Raw genomic sequence first — 21,471 nt, 5'->3', positions numbered from 1 at the left:
TGTTTGAGAGGGTGTGTGTGTGCATGTGTGTGTGTTTATGTTGGAATGTATATATTGAGGGGGGAGGGGTGTGTGTGCTAAGGGGGGTGCAGTTAAAATTGGCGGGTAGGGCACTGAGGGGACATCTCCTGATTACTCACAGTGACGTCCCCTCACCCTCCCCACCAAGGGACCCTAAATGTCTAAGGTGTGGTTAAAATTGGCGGGTAGGGTGCCAGGAGGACATCCGCTGCTTGCTGGCAGTGATGTCCAAGCACCCCCCCTACCAAGGGCCCTACATGTCTAAGGTGCAAATAAAACCGAAAGAGGGGGGGCCCACTCCATACGGCAACCATGGGAGGGGGGCCACTGCCTAGTAAACCCCCCCCCCCAAGGCTCATCGCAGGCTAAGCCCCCCACCCCCTCACCCTATTATGAGGTTATATGAGGAAGGGGGTAAGTTGGGGACAGCTGGTAGACTGTCCCCCGGTGGTCAGACAGCTGCCCCCCCCCCCCCCCCAGCAAGGGGGCCAGGCCCACCCAGCCCAGGGGCCCCACCCCCGGAGGCGCCGACACCCCAGGCCCAGCACCACCCCCCCCCACACAGAGAGAGAGGAGCCAGAAAGCGTCGGCCCCCCCCAGGAGCAAGCCCAGGCCCCCACCCCCAAACGCCGGCCCTGGAAGAGCTCTGGTCAGGCCTCGACGGGACCGAGGCAGCCGACCGGCCGGGGAAACCGCCGATGGCCTCAGCGGAGACCCCGACCCGTCAACCCCCCCTGCCCCGTACCAATAGTGCCCCCCCCCTCCCCCAGAATGCCCCCCCACAAGGCAGGGCCGACAAGACCCCCCACCCCACCACCCCCCAGACCCCGCAGCCAAAGCGGATGACACCCAGAGCGACCGGGGGCCCCAAGAGGGCTGTCCCGTCCCGCCCCAGAGCCAGGGAAGGGCCGATCCCAGCCCCAGGTGTAGGTGGGAAGCCCATCCAGCGCCGCTGGGCCCCCCCCCGAGCAGCGCCCCCCGCCAACCCCCCCCAGCACAGGCAAAGGGACCACCCCCCCAAGCCAAGCCAGACCACCACCCCACCCCCCCACCACGCACCCCCACACCCAAGCCCAGAGGACCACGCAGCGCCCCAGCCCGCCCAACCCAGGCGCCGGACCCGACCCCCCGACCAACGGAGCCCCCACCACCCCCCGCCAGGCACCGGAGGCCCCGACCCCCACCCCAGCCCACGGCAGAAGGGCAAGGAGCGGCGACGACCAGGCCCCCCCCACCCCCTAAGTCACGGAGTTAGCTATGGGAGACCAGAGAGACTGAGTTCTTTCAAAGTTACTTGAACCTTGGGCTGACATTTTTTCCAAGCTGATATGATCAAGCAGCAGATTTCTGTGTTGACTTATATTTATATTTTTCTTGCTTTTCCAATTTATTAAAATAGTTTTTTTAGCAATGCAAAGAGTTATGAAAATGATAGAGCCTAATCCTCCTTCTACATCGATGGCACTCATGTCACCAAGCACACAAAGTGACGGTGAAGCTGTGATTGAAACCTTAAGCCAGACTGATAGATCGGCACATACCTGCTGCCAGAGAGCCTGGACAGGCGTGCAGAACCACAGTGCATGCATGTAATTGTCGGGTAGATTACTGTCACAGTGCTGACAAATGTCTGAGTTACTGAGACCCATCTTGAACATCCTCTGTCCAGTGTAGTAAATTCTGTGAAGAGTTTTGAAATGGATTAGCTGCAGATTTGGACTTTTTGTCAGTTTAAAGGTGTTTAGACAAAGTTCTGACCAAAAGCTTTCATCTGTGCTGATGCTCAAATCCGCATCCCATTTTGTTGTCGGAAGTGAAATATTATTATCTAAATTACATAAAAGTTTGTATATTTTGGAGAGAGTTTTATTCATTGTGAAATTGATCAGAGTGGTAACTACATCTGGTAGCTTTAAATCGTTGTCTCTGTATTTAAACTTTTTAGTAATAATTGATTTAAGTTGCTGATATTCCAAGAAGTTATATATTCCATGTTTGTCTTGAAGTTCCTGGGGAGTTATGAATCTTCTATCAATAATTATGTGCTCTAGTTGTTTTATGCCCCCTGCTTGCCAAGCTGGGAAGTGGATAATCTTTTTGTTTATGAGGATGTCTGGGTTGTTCCAGATGGGTGTCATTTTGCACGGTTGAATTGATGATTTTGATATTTTGAGAAATTCCCACCAGGCTGTTAAGGTGGCATTTATATTGGTACTTTTGAAACAATCCTGTCTTTTAACTATTTGGCTGATAAATGGAAGATCTGACAGGTTGATCTTTCCACATAACGCCTGTTCCAAGTCTAACCATGAGTTGGTTTCTGGATTATTTTTTAACCATTTTAAGATGTATTGTAGTCTATTTGCAAGAAAGTAATTGTGGAAATTAGGTAATTCTAATCCTCCACAGCTTTTTGCAGATTTTAAAGTTTTTAGACTAATTCTTGCAGGTTTATTGTTCCATAGAAAGCTTGATATGGATGAGTCTAATGTTTTGAACCATTTTAATGGCGGTTGTGTGGGAATCATTGAGAATAGATAATTAACTTTGGGTAAGATAGGATTTAGCGAGTTTGAAAGATCAGTGGATCAATTTATATTAAGTATTTATTTTTAATTGTAATCTCTACATTCATTTTTATGTAATTACAATTAATTCCCATGTTTCCCCTGTCAAACACACCCCTGGAACAATTTGCATTCGAGGCCCCACAGTATTAGAAAGTAAACAGTAAAACAGTGACGCAGTTCCTTTCAAGCATAAAACACTATTTTAACTAAAAAGACTGCAGACAGATCAGTCCACGCCATGACTGACGATTTACCAGCAGGTTTTGATCAGCTGAACACAAAGATCTGCTGGCTTGTGTTTGCATAAAAGCTCATTTTGATGAGGGGCGAATTGATTTTTTTTTTAAAAACATATTAAAGTAGCTTAAGAGGGCCTCTGAGCAGTGAGTAGTACAGAGCAGGGGTGATGGGATCTCATTTGTAAGCATTTGCTGAGAAATCCACAGCTGCATTTTGGACAAACTGCAGACAACTGCTTGATTCATTCCCACTTAGAGATTATTCATATTTTCCGTGTGAACTAATAAGTGTGTGAATGGGTTTTTCCAGGTGACTGGGAATTAGGAAGAGCTTGACTCTGGTTAAATGGCTACAATTGGAAAAAACTAGCCTCAACAACATGTACACGTTTTTAAAAGGTTGTGTTGAAGGTTGACCCTCAACCAAAGTTCTTCAGATGTAGTACTTTAAGGGTCCAATGGCTGAAGACCAGGAGTACATTCACAGAACCTGAGGGCCACACACCATGACTTATTTTCCTTTCAACAGAAATTCCGTGACCACCAGAGCTTCATCTCATCTGAACATTTCTGAAGTTAATCCAGAGAAAGGGAGGTCATTTGCACACAGGCAGGTAGAGACGTTAGATACAGGGACAGAAACTCATGGCCTAAGATTGACCCTTGTGGAACCCTAAAGGTCAGAGGTGCAGAAGAAGATCTGACAGATCATAACAGACATGATTCTATCTGATAAGATGTCCTAGTGGACCACAATCAACTTGAATCTGACCTAATGAGACAAATGTGTCGGCAAGATAGAATGGTCCTCATTATCAAAGGCTGCAGTTGGTTCCAGACATCTGTGGCCGTGCAGGACATCAGCTGAGTCACACGATAAGACACATGTATATATGTACAAGGGAGGAAACAAGTATTTGATCCCTTACTTGTTTTGTAGGTTTGCCCACTTAAAAAGAAATTGTCAGTTTGCCATCCTAATGGTCGATTCATTTAAATAGTGACAGATTGAAAATGACAAAAAATCAAAAAATGGAAAACTCAAATACTTATCTCCCTAAATTTAAAACAAGTCCATGTATATAAATTCTTTAACATGGATTTCAATCCTGTACAGATTTGATTTGGAAAAACATTTTGCCAAGAGGAAGACAAGCAAACACAAAGAACCCTTTTAAGCTGCTGATCAAAAATAATTAAAGAGATTCAGAACTTTTGTCCTGAGGGATCCAGAACTCCTTGAACCAGTTCAGAACAGCATCAACCTGATGCAGTCAAACAGACACAGAAGTACAATCTGAGAGACATGACAGATACAGACAGAGCTTCAGAAGTGGATCATAGATCAAGAGAAACTCAATTTGATGGTGGAACTGTTCAATGTGTCCGTGGATGGAGGTTGATGCATTTGTAGGATGATCTGAACTCTTGATAGTTCTGGTTGGATGGTTGTTATGTACTGATGGCCTTTACAGTAGACGTGGCAGCAGGTCTGAAGGAGGCCAGAGTCTTCCTGATGGCTATCCTCAGCTCCTTGTTCCTCAGACTGTAGATCATGGGGTTGAGGAATGGGGTCAGCGCGGAGTACAGCACAGACACAATGATGCGCACCTGAAAAAGTAAGAGCAGCTGTCATCTGACCGTTCTTCCATCTCACCGCTGTGAGGATGCAGAGATTCAGGGATGGGGTGAAGTATCCACCAAAGACTCAGAGCTGCAGCCATCTATAAATATGACCCACAGCAACTGTGAAAACCATGTTTTCCTCTGTGGTAATAAAGAAACCTTCTTTAATGTACTGACTGTTTTCTCCCCAAAGGACAGACTCGCTAGTGAAAAGATCAAGGCTTACTGATCAACTTGGAAAGGTTATCACTTTTTCTTTTTTGTGTAAAAAAACTTGAGTTTGTTATCTTGAAAACCAGCTTCAGCTGCAAAACGAATAGATTGTGTAAAATAATTTTTTTTGGGTAACAATAGATGTGGAGTAACTATTGATGGCAAAGTTAAAATTACTTATTTTCGGCATTAAAGGGTTATTTTAAGGCACAACATCAATGAATGGTCTATTTTTGAAATTACTGTGTGTCAAATGGTGCACTTAACCATAAGGCACATTGAGTGAGTTTAAAGAGTCAGAGATAAGTTTGACTTTCAGTAAACTTCATTAACTGTGCTCACAGTAACTCTCAACCTTGTTTGCAACACAACAAAGCATCCGCTAAAACAATCATTACTTGTGACTACTCTGACTCCCAGCCTTGTTAGCCCAGTAAACCCAGCCTTGTTAGCGTATTCACAATAACCCCCTAACCAAACATTTTGACCAGAATTTATCAATATGTAAGACATAGGCCTGCTGTTGCATTTTTTTGAAAAATAAAAAAAGGCTTTTAAGTGTGACATAGTGTGGAAAGTAAGTCAACTTCCCTTTTTTTTAAAGACCCACTCTGATCACCTTTTGATTTGTTTTCAAAGTGTTCCCAGATGTCTGGTAATTATGATTAAACTGTTTTTGCCACAATCTAAAAACCTGTGTCGTTTTATTGGATACACTTTCTGTGGAGTGGGAGGAGTTAATTAGAAATCTGACTCTGAGTTGTGGGCGGGTCTGTTGGCATGGAAGCAACCATCCACTGATTTCCCATCATTCCTGCTATAATCTCTCTCTCGCTAGTTTCACAACCCCAAGCTAACATTGGCAATGCAACAAAAATGGTGAAAAATATTGAATCTATCCAGCTGTTCAGTTTTGATCCAGACTCCAGCTCAGACGAGGAAAAAAAAAAGACGTACATGGATCTATTTGTCTGCAAGTGGTTGAATCAGAATGGAGCGGAACACAGAGAGTTGGTCCGACCATTTCAGTTGTTGCATCACAACTTTGATCTTTTTCAAACTGCAGGTTTTTATCTGCTCCTGACTCATTACGATTTGACTAAAGAAATCCTCAGAAACACAGTTCTAATGTTAAATTCTTCTATATATTTCTTACGTCATCAGAAAAATGCTACAAGAACATGTTAAAAGCACAGAAAACACCATTTTTGTTGGTGTAGGTCTTTAAAGGCAATCTTACTCGTTTGAAGTTTACAAAAGATCATAGAAAATGAAGTTTGAAAATAATATTCAGACAGCGACTGGTTGCAGCCCTAAACTGTATGCAGTCTTTTCTTTTTGCCTAACATTTTTGTGTTCAGCGCTCCAAAATGTAAATTTAATCACAAAGGAATTATATTATATTAATTTATGCCTTTGTCGCGTTTTAATATGTGGACCCCGGTGCAGTGGTTAGATTGCTCTGTATTTTTCAAGTGAGCTGCATGTCATACCTCTGATGAAAAGTTTCCCACTCGATATGAAATGTAGACAAAGGAGGCGGCGCTGTACGAGATGGAGACCACAGTCAGGTGTGCGGCACATGTGCTGAAGGCCTTCAGCCTCTCGGGGACGCCCATCTGGTACATTGAGGTGGCGATTAGGAAGTACGAGGTGAGAATGAGGACCCCTGTGGTGAGCAGCGCAACCATGGCAAAGGACAGGGACAGGACATTGTCAATGGAGGTGTCGGCGCACGCCAGGGTTCTGACAGACGACAGGTCACACCAGCTGTGCCGGACCATGTTGGGGCCGCAGTAAGGCCGCAGGAAGGCCAGTACTGTAGGCGGCAGTGTGCAGAGCAAGCCGAAGCACCAGGCTCCTGTGACCAGCAGCATCCGCACTGACCGGGTCATGATGGCGGTGTAGCGCAGGGGGTTGCAGACGGCCAAGTAGCGGTCATAAGCCATGACGGTGAGGATGGCACGTCCCGTCACAGCAAGTTGAGTGAAGAAGTACATCTGTAGGAAGCAGCCCGGGATGGAGATGGTCAGTTGGTCTATGAGGAAACCAGCCAGCATGTTGGGGATGGTGGTTGTGGTATAGACCAGGTCCACAAAAGACAGGTTTTGGAGAAAGAAGTACATGGGGGAGGTGAGCCTGGGGTCAGAGAGCGTCTGCAGAAGGAAGACGACAGAATCAAGACCTGTGCTTCAGGCTAAACACGAGTTAACATCTGCCTCGTACCACAAAGATGATCATGCTGTTTCCCCCCAGGATAACCAGGTATCCCAGCAGTAGGATGACAAAAAGGACCACCCTCTTCTCGCCAATGCTGGCAAGTCCCTGGATGATGAAGAACATGGGGGTACCAAGCTCCCATGTCTCGTTCACAAACACTGACCTCTGATTTAAAGAAACAGAGGCTCCTGCACCTGAAAAGAAGGGAGAGACGGTTAAAATCCCTGCTTTGTGGATGACAAGGATGTGTGAAGGTTTGGGTTCTGGTAATCCACTGATGCAAATAAGCCCCCCTGCTGTGACCACACAGGTCAACTCCTGTATGGTCTCACATTTCTCTCCTCAGAGAATTCCTTCATCCAACACAAGAGTAGAAAATTCGAAATTTGTTTTTCATTTTCAGACAGGAATGAATTGCATATTTGTCGCTGAAGTGTCAAAATCTGCTTGTCTGTGAAACTCAGAGCCTTGAGAATCCAGATTCAGTTGGAACAGAGGCGATGCACCTAGACCAGTCTAAAAAATTAAACCAAACAATCAAAGTCCAGGGAAAACAAAACAAGACGTAAAAAACAGTCACTTTTACTCTCTCATGTGCTTTGATTAAATTAAATATTTGACATGTCTTCTGTTTGTGTTTAAGCGCAGAATTTTGAGCAGGAGCTTGTCTGTAAAATGTAAAACTGGACTAAAGAAAGTCCAGAAACCATTGCGGTACGGACCAGGTTTGTAGGACTTCACTCTGATCATTGAGCATCTGACTTGTAGGAACTGGATCCACCTGGGAACATGGATCCGGTTCAGTCATTTCTAAATGAGAGAGGAAGATTTGTGTCTCCTGATATTTATGAACACATGACTATTGTTGATTCTGATGATTATTGTCATCGTCTTCGGAGTCTTAACTTTTATTTTGGGACGAAAAATGTTTGTTCTAAGACATTTTTTATGAATTTAAAAATAAGAATGTAAAAAAAAAATCATTTGTCAAAAGCCAAAAAACAAGCCTCTAAGGCTTTGAAAAAATGCTTTGTAGTTTTAAAATGACAAAAACTGCAAAGAAAAATTACAGAAAAAACACTGAACCAGTAAAAAACAACATAAAAGAAATCAAGACAGAAAAAACAATATGTTCTTTTCTGGATTGTTTTTTTTATTTATTTACAAAGTAATTTTTAGGTCTGCTGCAGATTTTAAGTCACTTACTTTCAGGAGCATCAAATCCTGTATTTAATGCTTGGGATGGAAACCTGATAGAAGGGGACTTGCAAAGAATGATACTAAAAATGTGTGGAGTTATGTAGCTATATAAACAATCCGACATTTAGGCTTTTTTATTTCTTGTAAAAAAATGTGAGATGAATTCATTGCCATTAGATTTTGATTTGTTTGTCACTTCAGTCACTTTCATTGTTACAAAAACTTGTTAGCTTTTATCAATGTTGTCAAATTTAGGACGAGCAGAGAAGTAAAGAGACTCACAGACCTTCAAGCATCAGCAGCTCCATGTCTCTTCAGCTCATGGATGAATGCTATTTCCTGAAACCAAACCTCGAGGCTAAAGAGGCTTCGTGAGAAACCCCGCAAACACCAATAAACCTTTCTGCAAAAGAAGAACTCCTCCGCTCTACGCTTTTTATAACCTGACGCTCTTACAATAAATCTGTTTATCCTGCTTCTAATGAGACACCCAGAAACCCTCATCAGACCCACTTACATCAGACAGGCACAGAAAATCCAAATTAACGACATGAAGAGCAAAAACACTGAAGGGACTTCTTTTAGCTTCCTTTGTGGCTTTCAAGCAAGAAAACAGGCAGATAATGAAGCGTTCCCATGGAAACCAGCAACTGTTTAAGCTCCTCATTAAAGTTCAATAGTGCACGTGTGCATCCTGAGGAAACAAACAAAAGTAGAATAAATCATTCTAAGATTGCAGCACACTATAGGTGATGCCTTCAGCTCATCAAAACCATGCAGAACAAGAACAGGGTGCCAGGAGGTTGCAGGACACTGAACCACTGCTCCTTTAATACTGTTGGAAGTTACAATGTAAGCAGTCCCACAAAGACTGAAATAGTCTGAACGAATTGAGGAAAAGCAGAAATGAACCATATTATTGAAGTTTTTCTGGAGCATAATTAAAAATAAAAGTCAATACCAGAAATTCTTTTTCATTTTCAAAATGAAGCTGCATTTGTTGACTCAAAATTAAAAAGAAAAAGCAGGGTGAATGTGAAAATGAAAATGCAATCCCCTCTATGCATTTTCGCTTTAATTATGTCACAGAATGAGTGATGTTAAAGAAGAAAATGGAAAAGCATATTGAAGGAGTGATATTTTATTTTATTTTTGAGTCATTTGATGCAGTTAAATTGTGAAAATGAAAAAGCATTTCTGTTAATCCATTTTAATGATCAAATTAGATATTTCTAAACTAATTTTGCTACACATTTACTAGAGAACATTTTGAAAATGAAATGTCAAATACCATGTTCTTTGTTGTTTCTCTTTTGGCTTTTCCCATCAGGGGTCGCCACAACGAATGAGTTGCATGGTAAACTTGGCAATGTTTTACACCGGATGCCCTTCCTGACGCAACCCTCTCAAAGCAACTGGGTTTGGGACAGGCACAGAAGTAGAGAAGGGAACAGGGAGCAGCCTGGAGTCGAACCCTGGTTTCACGGATGGAAGGTGCCGCAAACCAGCATGAGCCAAACCGGCTCCTAAATACCATGTTCTTTATCATTTTAATTAAGTGACAGAATAAGCGGTGTTGAAGTAGAAAAGGAAAACGCGGTTTTGCGGATTGCTTTTTCTTTTTCATTTTGAGTCAACAAATACAGTTTCATTTTCAAAATGAAAAAGCATTTCTGGTATTGACTTTTATTTTTAATTATGCTCCAAAAAAACTTCCATATCATATTTCATTGCTAGAGCTTTCATTGCCAGATTACGGACGGATCACAGGAGGCATACAAAAACAGCTAAACTAAGGTAAGTGTCATGACTTGCAAGGCAAGATAGACCCAGGCGCTGGAACACGGAAGGAAAACACAGGTGAGTAAGATGGTAAGTAATTGAGTTTTATTTTTGGCGTGGCTTGGAGTCGTGGCGTGGCTGGAGGTCTTGTCGTGGCAAGGACTCGTGGCGTGGCTGGAGGTCTTGGCGTAGCTTGGAGTTCCCAGGATTTTCAGTAAGGATAAGGCTGCTCTTGGAGAAGTGTGACTCAGGTGAACACTCGTGGTTTGAACTCCTGTAGGCGAGGCATAAAACAAAATTAGCGAAGAGCAAAAACACATGAGCAAAGATTAAGCTCTAGTGACCAGACCAAGTACCGTCAAACAAATCCAGCCAGTAGCGCCACTCCTCCAATCCGAGCTTGATTGCCAGCAGTTCACGATTTCCAACGTCTTAGTTTTTTTCAGCGGGATAAAGTTTTCGTGACAAGAAGGCACAAGGTTTGAGCTTGCCCGAAGATTCCTCTTTTTGAGAGAGGACAGCTCCCACACCAGAATCAGAGGCGTGCACTTTCACGATAAACTCCGTGTGTGCTCCGGTTGAATGAGAATGGGGGCTGTGACGAAGAGTTTCTTGAGATTCACAAAAGCAGTCTGAGCTTCAGGATTCCAATTGTAAGGCTTGTTGGTAGATGTGAGTTTGGTTAAGGGGACAGCGATACTGCTGTAGTTCCTAATTAAACGGCGGTAAAAGTTTGCGAACCCCAAAAACTGTTGGAGTTTTTAACGGGGATCAGGGGGTTCCCAGTTGACGACTGCTTAAATTTTAGAAGGATCGGTCGGATACGGCCAGCCTCAATGATGTAATACAGGAATTGAAACATGGAAACATGAAATTAACACTTTTCGGACTTAACAAAGAGTTGGTTTTCCAAAAGTCTCACAAGAACTAGAAGGACGTGGTTCTCGTGTTGAGCAGGGTTCTGGGAGTAAATGAGAATATCGTTGACGTAAACAAATAAAAAAACCATTGAGAAAGTCTCTTAGAACGTCCTTAACCAGTCTTTGAAAGGCATTGGTTAAACCGAAGGGCATCACCGGGTATTCATAATGGCCTGGGGGTGTGTTGGAGGCCGTTTTCCACTCGTCACCTTCCTTAATGCCAATGAGGTGGTAGGCCTTTAGCAGGGCCAATTTTAAGAAGATGCGGCCATCCTGGACAGAATTTAAACGGAACTAATGAGAGGGAGAGAATATTTGTCCTTGATGGTTATTTGATTTAACTTACGGTAGTCTATACAAGTGCAAATCTAGCCACAGGGGTTGCAAGCCAGTTGCCTCTGTGCCAGTCCCAAGCCCGGATAAATAGAGAGGGTTGCGTCAGGAAGGGCATCCGGCGTAAAAATCGCCAAAATAACCATGCGAATCATCCACAACACTTTAGACATACCGGATCGGTCGAGGCCCGGGTTAACAACGACCGCCACCGATGCTGTTAACCTACAGGGTGACGGTGGAAATTTGACTACTGTTGGTGGAAGAAAGAGGGGAGGCAGAAGGGTCCGTGGCCAGAGAGAGAAGGGAAAAGGCAGGAACATAGGTTTGAGAATAGGGACTCTTAACGTTGGCACAATGACAGGGAAAGGCAGAGAGCCGGCAGACATGATGGAGAGAAGGAAGGTAGATGTACTGTGTGTGCAGGAGACAAGGTGGAAGGGCAGCAAGGCACGTAGTATTGGAGGAGGATACAAACTGTTCTATCATGGTGTTGATAGGAAAAGAAACGGGGTAGGTGTGATTCTGAAGGGGCAGTTTGTAAACAGCGTTCTAGAGGTGAAAAGAGTCTCAGACAGGATGATGAGCCTAAAGTTAGAAATTGAAGGGGTGATGGTGAATGTAGTCAGTGGGTATGCGCCACAGGTTGGCTGTGAGTTAGAAGTGAAGGAGAGATTCTGGAGTGAGTTGGATGAGGTCATAGAGAGTATCCCCAGAGGAGAGAGAGTTGTTATTGGAGCAGACTTTAATGGGCATATTGGTGAGGGCAACAGAGGTGATGAGGAGGTGATGGGCAGGTTTGGTGTGAAGGAAAGGAATCTGGAGGGACAGATGGTGGTGGACTTTGCGAAGAGGATGGAAATGGCTGTAGTCAACACTTACTTCCAGAAGAAAGAGGAACATAGAGTGACATACAGAAGTGGAGGTAGGAGTACTCAGGTGGACTACATCCTATGTAGACGAGGTCATTTGAGAGAGATTAATGACTGCAAAGTGATGGTAGGAGAGAGTGTAGCCAGACAGCACCGCATGGTGGTGTGTAAGATGACTCTGGAGGTCAGGAAGAAGAAGAGAGGGAAAACAGATAAGAAGACCCAGTGGTGGAAGCTACAGAATGAAGAAACTTGTGAGGAATTTAGGCAGAAGTTGAGACAGGTCCTGGGTGGTTAGGATGAGCTTCCAGATGACTGGGAAACTACAGCAGAGATTATCAGGGAAACAAGTAGGAAGGTGCTAGGTGTGTCATCTGGAAAGAGGAAAGACGGTAAAGACACTTGGTGGTGGAATGAGGAAGTACAGGACTGCGTCCAGAGGAAGAGATTGGCTAAAAGGAAGTGGGATGTAGAAAGGACTGAGGAAGGTAGACAGGAGTACAAGGAAGCGCAGCGTAGAGTGAAGAGAGAGGTGGCAAAGGCCAAACAGAAAGCTTACGATGAGCTATATGACAGGCTAGACACAAAGGAAGGAGAGAAGGACTTGTACAGGCTAGCCAGACAGAGAGACAGAGATGGGAAGGACGTGCAACAGATAAGGGTGATTAAGGACAGAGATGGAAAGGTGCTAACAACCCAGGAGAGTGTACAGAAAAGATGGAAGGAGTATTTTGAGGAGCTGATGAACGTGGAAAATGACAGGGAAAGAAGGGAGGAAGATGTGGTTGTTGTGGAGCAGGAAGTAGCAGAGATTGGAAAGGATGAGGTTAGGAAGGCTCTGAAAAGGATGAAGAGCGGAAAGGCCGTTGGTCCTGATGACGTACCTGTGGAAGTATGGAAGTGCTTAGGAGAGACAGCAGTGCAATTTCTAACGAGGTTGTTCAATAGGATTTTAGAGAGTGAGAAGATGCCTGAGGAATGGAGGAGAAGCGTTCTGGTCCCGATCTTTAAGAACAAGGGTGACACGCAGAACTGCAGCAACTATAGAGGAATAAAGTTGATGAGCCACACAATGAAGCTGTGGGAAAGAGTAGTGGAAGCCAGGCTTAGGAAGAAGGTGGAGATTTGTGAGCAGCAGTATGGTTTCATGCCCCGTAAGAGCACCACTGATGCCATTTTTGCTTTGAGAATGTTGATGGAAAAGTACAGAGAAGGTCAGAAGGAGCTGCATTGTGTGTTTGTAGATTTAGAGAAGGCGTATGACAGGGTGCCGAGGGAGGAGCTGTGGTACTGTATGAGGTCGTCTGGAGTGGCAGAGAAGTTTGTCAGAGTAGTTCAGGACATGTATGAGAGAAGTATGACGGTGGTGAGATGTGCTGTAGGTCAGACAGAGGAGTTCAAGGTGGAGGTGGGACTACACCAAGGATCAGCTTTGAGTCCTTTTTTGTTTGCTATGCTGATGGACAGGCTGACAGACGGGGTAAGACAGGAATCTCCCTGGACAATGATGTTTGCGGATGACATTGTAATTTGCAGTGAGAGTAGAGAGCAGGTGGAGGAACAGCTAGAGAGGTGGAGGTTTGCTCTGGAAAGATGAGGCACGAAGGTCAGTCGTAGTAAGACAGAATACATGTGTCTGAACGAGAGGGATCAAGGTAGAAGCGTTAGGTTACAGGGGGCTGAGGTGAAGAAGGTGCAGGAGTTTAAGTACTTGGGGTCAACAGTTCAGTGTGATGGGGAGTGTGGAGAAGAGGTGAAGAGGCGAGTGCAGGCAGGTTGGAGCGGGTGGAGGAAAGTGTCAGGAGTGTTGTGTGACAGAAGAGTGCCAGCAAGACTCAAAGGAAAGGTGTACAAGACAGTGGTGCGACCAGCTCTGCTCTATGGGTTAGAGACGGTAGCAGTGAGACAGAGACAAGAGGCTGAGATGGAGGTAGCGGAGATGAAGATGTTGAGGTTCTCCTTAGGAGTGACCAGGTTAGACAGGATAAGGAACGAGTACATCAGAGGGACGGCACATGTTGCCTGTGTTAGCGACAAAGTCAGAGAAGCCAGACTGAGATGGTTTGGACATGTTCAGAGGAGGGATAGTGGATATATTGGTAGAAGGATGTTGGAGATGGAGCTGCCTGGCAGGAGGGCAAGAGGACGGCCAAAGAGGAGATACATGGATGTCTTAACAGAGGACATGAAGTTGGCTAATGTTAGGGTAGAAGATGTTCATGATAGAGTGAGGTGGAAAAGGATGATTCGCTGTGGCGACCCCTGATGGGAAAAGCCGAAAGAGAAAGAAGAGTCTATACAAGTGCATAAGGATTTATCCTTCTTCTCAACAAAAAACCCCCCGGCACCCACCGGTGAAGCCTCCTGAATATAGCTTTCCATGGCTGCTTTCTCGGGACCAGATAAGTTGAACAATCTACTTTTAGGTAGGGTAGCACCACTCAGAAAGTTTATGGAGCAATCGTTGGGTCGAAGGGGAGGCAAAGCGCTAGCTTTAACCTAGACGCGACTGGTACTAGGTACAGGTGGTGAAACAGACGGGATGGCCGACTGGAGACAATTGACCATACAGAAGGCACTCCAATTAGTTACACAATGGTGAGTCCAATTAAAATGAGGGTTGTGTAACTTAAGCCAGGAGAATCCCAACCCGAAAGGAAAACACAGGTAAGTAAGATGGTAAGTAATTGAGTTTTATTTTTGGCGTGGCTTGGAATTTTGGCATGGCTGGAGGTCTTGGCGTAGCTTGGAGTTCCCAGGATTTTCAGTGAGGATAAGGCTGCTCTTGGAGAAGTGCGACTCAGGTGAACACTCATGGTTTGAAGTCCTGTAGGCGAAGCGTAAAACAAAATCAGCGAAGAGCAAAAACAGATTAAACTCTAGTGACCAGACTAAGCACCATCAGCGGAAACGAACTGGCGATGAATGCTGGAACTGGATCTGCTTATAAAGGCTAGTCTTTTAAAAAATGTTTTAAACTGACAGCAAGTGTCTCGATTAGGTAGTCTTGATGCAAACAACAACCTACAAAGACATTTTAACAGAAAAAGATCTGGTTTTGTTTCTTTTTACGATAACGGCTCTCTCCGTGCTGCCGACAGACACAGTGAACACTGCTGCAGGGGAAGAGTATTTCATGCCTTAAGACCCGATCCTTTTTTATTTCTCTTCTCAGGATTTGAGTTAAGCAGAATTAACTACTATGGTAATAAAACCTAAAATGTCATATCCGTGCAAATGGACACCTGGTCTTGAAAAAAACAACCAAAGCTAATGAATAGTTACACTGACATAAGCTATTCCTTAATATTCATCGTTATGATACAAGAAAGAAATCTAAAGGAAAATGATTATTAATTTTTCAAAATGTTTAATTGTGATGTGAATTGCATCTAAACAAAAATATTCGTTGGTTCTGAAGATCCTAAAACTGCATTCACCAAACCTTTCTCACATGACTAATTACCAACTTCTAGTCCTAGTTAATATTTGCATTCCTTTTACTTGCTTTTCAAAGCTACACAAGTGCTCTGTTTAAGTGTTAATTGATAAAAGAACATTAATAAATGAAAGTTAGAAAAGAAAACCTGGATTATTATTATTATTAATTTTTTTCATTTTTTTATGTGTTACAAAAGTTGGGACTTCATATCAGCAGGTACGCAAAATCAAATGTCTCAAAATTGGATCAGGCCCAAAAAAACCTGTTTGGAACATCCCTGGTTACAACTCCACAGCCTACCTGAGTTTTGTTGCTGACCATGTTTTTCCCATTATGACCACAGTGTACCATCTCCTGATGGCCACTTCCAGCAGGATAAGGCTCCATGTCATAAAGCTGGAATCATCTCAGACTGGTTTCTTCAACATGGCAATGAGTTCACTGTACTCAAATGGTCTCCACAGTGACCAGATCTCAACCCAATAGATCACCTTTGGGATGTGATGGAACAGGAGATTGGCATCATGGGTTCAGCTGACAAATCTGCATCAACAGTGTGATGCTGTCATGTCAATATAGACCAAACTCTGAGGAATGTTTAAAGAACCTTGTTGAATCTATGCCACCAAGGCTTAAAGCATTTCTGAAGGCAAAAGGTGGTCCACCATCTATTACTAGCAAGGTCGACCTATTAGAGTGGTCAGCCAGTGAGTGTAGGCTGTATCCTGCATTTGTGCTAAAGTAGTTTGGATAGGCTCCAGCAGTCGTCATGAGCCTGCACTCGAGGAAACAGAAACAGAAGATAAACAACATTGTCATTTTTACTGTTTCACTGATAATTGTGGACAGTATCATGTAGCGCAATGAGTAATAACAGCAGTTTTACAGCTGATGGAATTAGGTTTATTTGTTCTGAGACCAAAGTTGATCAAGTCCTGAGAGTTTACAGTCTTCAAGAAGTAAAGATTGTATGAAGTAAAACGATGCAACGTATGAATGAATGTAAAATGCAGCGTGTTTTTAAAAAGAACGTATTATACAATGTTAGACTCCACAGACATTACTGGTGACATTCAGGTTTTAGCAGCAGGTCACTCCTTTCTCACTTCCTCAAATGCCTAAGGGAGTCAAAGCAGCAAAGGGGTTCAAGTATTTGTGGTGAAAAACCAAAAGTCAAGGAGGGATTCCTAAGACAAAATAAAATGGAGTGAATGGTTATTGAAATCTGATTTGATCGTGAGGTAAACATGGATAAGAACTAAACGTAATCAGGGATTAGAGACTGATAGACCAAACACAGAAGCTGGCTGACGGTTATGCACTGAGGAGATGAAGCAGAAAAGGGAGGAACAAACATAACATTCTCGTTCATCAGCTTAGTGAACTTTAACTTGGTCTGTTTTTGTTTTATTTGGTTTTCCTTATGTCAAATTACTGCAGTGGCAGTCACACGCGCGTTGGGTCTCCTGAAAGAGCTGGCAGCACAGGTAATTGGGGGATCCAATACCCTTTACCTGCTCTGGTTGAGATAGGGTTGAGCACGGGTTTATCTTTTACCTACGTGCCCTTTCATCTGGCAGTTTTGTTGTTTCACCCTAAGTTATTTCATCCTGTTGTGTTTACTTCTATTTTTGCACCATGAGTGTGGGTAGGGGAGAGGATGATGACACATGTGCGATGTACAACGTTATGCATTCCAAAATAAAAGCTCAAAGTTCCTCTTTTCATGTCTCTCTGCTGCATCTATCAAAGTGTTACTACATTATACACATTGTTTGTATAGATACAGCAAATATGGCCATGTTTTCTATCTAATTTCAATTTTCCATGTTGATTTTTCATTTTAATTTTGACTGTTTGTCATAGTTGGTTTAATTGATCCTTAAGTGGGGAAATCTAGGGATTACATTTAAAAATGCCCCAAAATACGGTGACCCTATGCCACAAATTGGTTGTTAGTAAGGTGCAAGTTCTGGCGTCTTACTGACCATGTGGGAATGCTGCATGCACGGGGTGTATAGGTGATACATAAGATGCTTGTTAGATTTCCACACAAACTACAATTTGGTTGTCTGAATTCCTCTCTTATCAACACATCAGGCTTCCTGCGTAGTGCATTAGGTTTGAAGAGGGTTCCAAAAAATGATTAAAATCAATCCAACTCGCCTGCGTTTCCCCCACTTCCCCTTACTTACCTTTATGTGTTGTATAACTGTTTACTATAAACTGTTGCCAGCAGCATGCCTGCAGCAAGAAATGTGCATGAACTTTTTCGCTGTTGTTTAAATTATCTGAACATACATGTAAAACTGATAAAACCAGGAACAATTTCAGTGGGGTAACAGGATGCCCCGTACATTTTTGCCCATTTTCTCACCCACAGACAGCCCAGATCACCAGCAGGCAGTTTTGACCAAGGCATAAATCTGTGAGTTCAACACATGAAAAAAGTGTTTTATCTGCCTTAATCCTCACATTGGTTTTATCACGTAACAATTATGACTTAAAACCTGACAATTGTCTTTTGTAGGAGTGTTTGTAGTGCTCCCGTTTCCACGTTCCATGAATGTTTTACATTCATTCTGACAGTTTGTAACATCAGACCTCTCACTCTCACTATGAGACATGCTGCTCTTCTGCTTTTCAAAGGGTTTATTCCTGCTCTGCAGTTGATTTGTCACTCTTTAGTCTATCCAGCAGAAGGCCCAACTTTAACATCCAGGGTACTTTTAATTCTTCTTGCTGATGGGCATACCTGATAAAGGTATTTGGCTGCAGATGGTACAGTAAAATCTGAAAAACAAGCAGGACACTGCCCCTCAGAGCCTTGGATTGAACGCCACTGGCTCTGTCCCTTCATTCTTTCTTGGGGGTTTTGCAGTCTGTTGTAGGAAAGGTTTCTGATTGATCTCCAGCTGCCCTTGTGTGAGAAGATGCCCCAGAAATGGGTTCTTCAGCTTTTGTTAGACTCTGGTGAAAATCGGAATGATGCTGGTGCGCAGATCTTTGATGACCAGTCCGTAGATGACCGGGTTAATTGCGGGGGGTATGATAATAAGTAGAATACTGAAGAACTTGATGAGGTTTGGGTGGACAGAGGGGAACCTGTAACTCACAATTATGATAAAGGACGCTATCTCAAAGAGTGTGTAGATAACGAGGTGGGGGGCACAGGTCTGGAAGGCTTTGCTGCGCACCAGTGCAGAACCAACGGAGCGCTTGCTGTCTGTTCTGCACTGTTTGTAGGAATCCGTCAGGATTCTGATGTAGGAGAAAGCAATGATGATGAAGACCACCGAGCTCACAGACCAGGTCATGCACAGACCTGTGTCAGAAATCAGGAAAGAATTAAGGCAATCTTTTTCTCATTTGACAAACAACAGTTCAAGAAAATGAGATGAGTCAATATTAATGATGTAAAACCACAAATATCCTTAAAGGAACTCTGTTCTAAAACAGCACTGACCGTAGATGTTGTTGGTTGGGGTGGGGGAGCACGCCAGGTTGAGGATGCCTCTGTTGCTGCAGTAGACATGTCGAATGATGTGACCACACAAAGGGGCGTTCATATGGAAGGAAAAGAGCACGGCGATCAGCACCAGCGCCACGATCCAGGCCAGAGCACAGCAGAAGTGCAGCCGGGCTGATGTCATGATGGTGTGATACCTGAGCGGCTCACACACAGCAACGTACCTACAAACACACCACTGTGTTGAGGGGAAAATCCCAAATATGGTCTATGTTGATATAAAAAATAACTAAAAATTTAACTATAAAAGGGGTTATAAGTCAGATGACAATTTTGAGGAAATTGTTTTATTTAAAAACCCCAAAAATATTTGAACCCTTCAAGATAAAGAATAATCTTCTCTGAAAGAAGTTGGTTCAAACACAAAACTGCAAAAAGGCAAAACTGAGGTTCAGATCAGGTTCAAGAAAATGTGTAAAAACCCTCAGTGTCACCTGTCATAAGCCATCGCACCCAGGATGGTCTGCATGGCCACGCCATAGACATGGACGCAGAAGGCCTGGCTGATGGCTGCCAGGTAAACGATCTTCTTCTGACCCATCAGAAAGTCCATCATGAGGTGAGGCAGCACCGCCGTGGCTCCCATCAGATCACACACCACCAGGTGACAGATCATCACAAACATGGGTCTGTGCAGCTTCTTGTCCAGGACGATGACACACACCACCACCCCGTTACCCAGCAGCACCAGCATGTAGAATAGCAGAGCCAGGAGGAAGAAGAAAGGCCCGGAGCCTGGAAGAATATCAAAGCCCTCGATTTCAAAGACAATGGGCTGTTGGAGAGGAACCAGCATGGTTTGGTTGTTCATCTCGTGTTGTAGAGCTCTGTGGAGAAAAGTGGACATATGAGAGCTCCCCCAGAACAGAGATGACAACGAAGGCTATTCAGCAACCAGAAACACTACAGTTAGTCTCAGGTAAACATGTGAGCTCCTTGTGTAAAATGCAAAAACAATGCAGCTGAATTTAGAAATGTGTCAGTGTTCAGTCATTACTACACAAGAGAAGAGAAGGTGTGGAGAAGGAAAGGAAGCCGTTATGCCCTTCTCCTGTCTGCGTGAACACGCTGCTCTGACCCGTTTGATCTAACATGCTCTCCTTTATGCAGCTTCATTGTGTCTTTGGCGTCTGTCAGCTGCACCTTGGAGATAGCAGTCCCATGCTGCCGGCAGCCTGAAGCACGTCATCAACTCCTGAACCCAGTTCAGCCTCCAACACATTTCTAACAGCGATTTTGTGGTCTGACAGAGGAGCTTCTCTAAGCGACGGGCATTTCTGGACTGAAAGCGTTTGATGCTAAGTCGAAAATGGGGCTGTCCCATAATTACCCTATGTTGGCTCTATTACCCCAGGCTTTGTTTTAATGGTAAGGTCGAAAATGGATTTAGTGATGTCATTTGACATTAAAACATTTGCAGTCTTTCCATCCTGTGATGGATGATTGTCACAGATTGGTGTAATGTTGAAAAGAAGCAAGAAGAACTTTTCCTGCAAACTGCATGAACATAAAGTGGCAAGAGATAGTTTTTAGTCAACCACCAACTATGCCAGTTCTCCCACTTAAAAAGATAAGAGAAGCCTGTAATTTTCATCATGGGTTTACTTCAACTATGAGAGACAAAATGAGACAAAATATCCAGAAAATCACATTGTCTGATTTTTAAAGAATTTATTTGTAAATTATAGTGGAAAATAAGTATTTGGTCAATAACAAAAGTTCATCTCAGTGCTTTGTTATATACCCTTTTTTGGGAATGTCAGCAGTCAAATGTTTTCTGTAAGTCTTTACAATGTTTTAAAAAACTGTTGCTGGAATTTTGGCCCAATTCTTTCGGCCCACAGATTTTTTTTCTATCCAAGCCCTGAGCCGGCCCCCTTTGAATTGTCGGCCTGGGCAACCCTCAGTACTGCCCGTACCTAAAACCAGTACTGTGTACAAGTTACCATGGTGGAACACAAGCTCCCTGCTTCACTCCATTCTGATGCATCCCTTTGAGACAAACAGAGATCCATGAACGTCTTTGTTTTCCTCATTAAAGCTGGAATCTGGGTCAGAACTGCACGGATGGTTAGCTCAAACATTGCTCGCCATTTTTGTTGTACCAGTAATATTATGTTACGGTGTGAGGTGGTGTAAGCTAGCGGGAGAGCGTGTAAACAGACGGATGATGAGAAGGGGGCGGGGTTGCTCTGCACCAACACTCCCACCCACAATTTAGAGGTGAGTTCCTGATGAACTACTGTTGTGGTCATTATCATAGCACCCGCCCAACACAGAGCAGCATGGTCCCATCGAACACAGATTAATTTAAATCCTAAAAAAGGAAAAAGACCCTTGTTTTAAGTAAAATTATTGTGTTTTCCTGTCTGGCAAGATAAATAATTTTTTTCAAAAAACATTTCAATAGAACAGTTGAACAATTGAACAATTTATAAATGATAGTTCATGCATTTTACTTCAGATCTGACATGAAGCTGCTGAAAAGACAGAATGAGGCAGAA

General features: G+C 43.6%; 1 protein-coding gene across 1 annotated transcript; it reads right to left on the bottom strand.

The window, feature by feature from the left end:
- Positions 1-1,475: 1,475 nt before the first annotated feature.
- On the bottom strand, positions 1,476-19,985 carry LOC105355679 (uncharacterized). The gene is made up of 7 exons (XM_011483881.4): positions 19,402-19,985; positions 18,905-19,131; positions 18,408-18,763; positions 10,878-11,064; positions 6,896-7,083; positions 6,163-6,825; positions 1,476-4,441 (listed from the first exon to the last, which is right to left on the bottom strand). Exons 1-7 carry the CDS (start codon positions 19,812-19,814, stop codon positions 4,283-4,285), a joined length of 2,193 nt encoding a protein of 730 aa, XP_011482183.4. The 5' UTR covers positions 19,815-19,985; the 3' UTR covers positions 1,476-4,282.
- Between the last annotated feature and the right edge of the window lie 1,486 nt (positions 19,986-21,471).

Source organism: Oryzias latipes, chromosome 14 (assembly GCF_053564925.1).
Source record: "Oryzias latipes strain Hd-rR chromosome 14, Olatipes_Hd-rR_3.1".
NCBI lineage: Eukaryota > Metazoa > Chordata > Actinopteri > Beloniformes > Adrianichthyidae > Oryzias > Oryzias latipes.
This window is presented reverse-complemented; position numbering and strand designations above follow the sequence as displayed.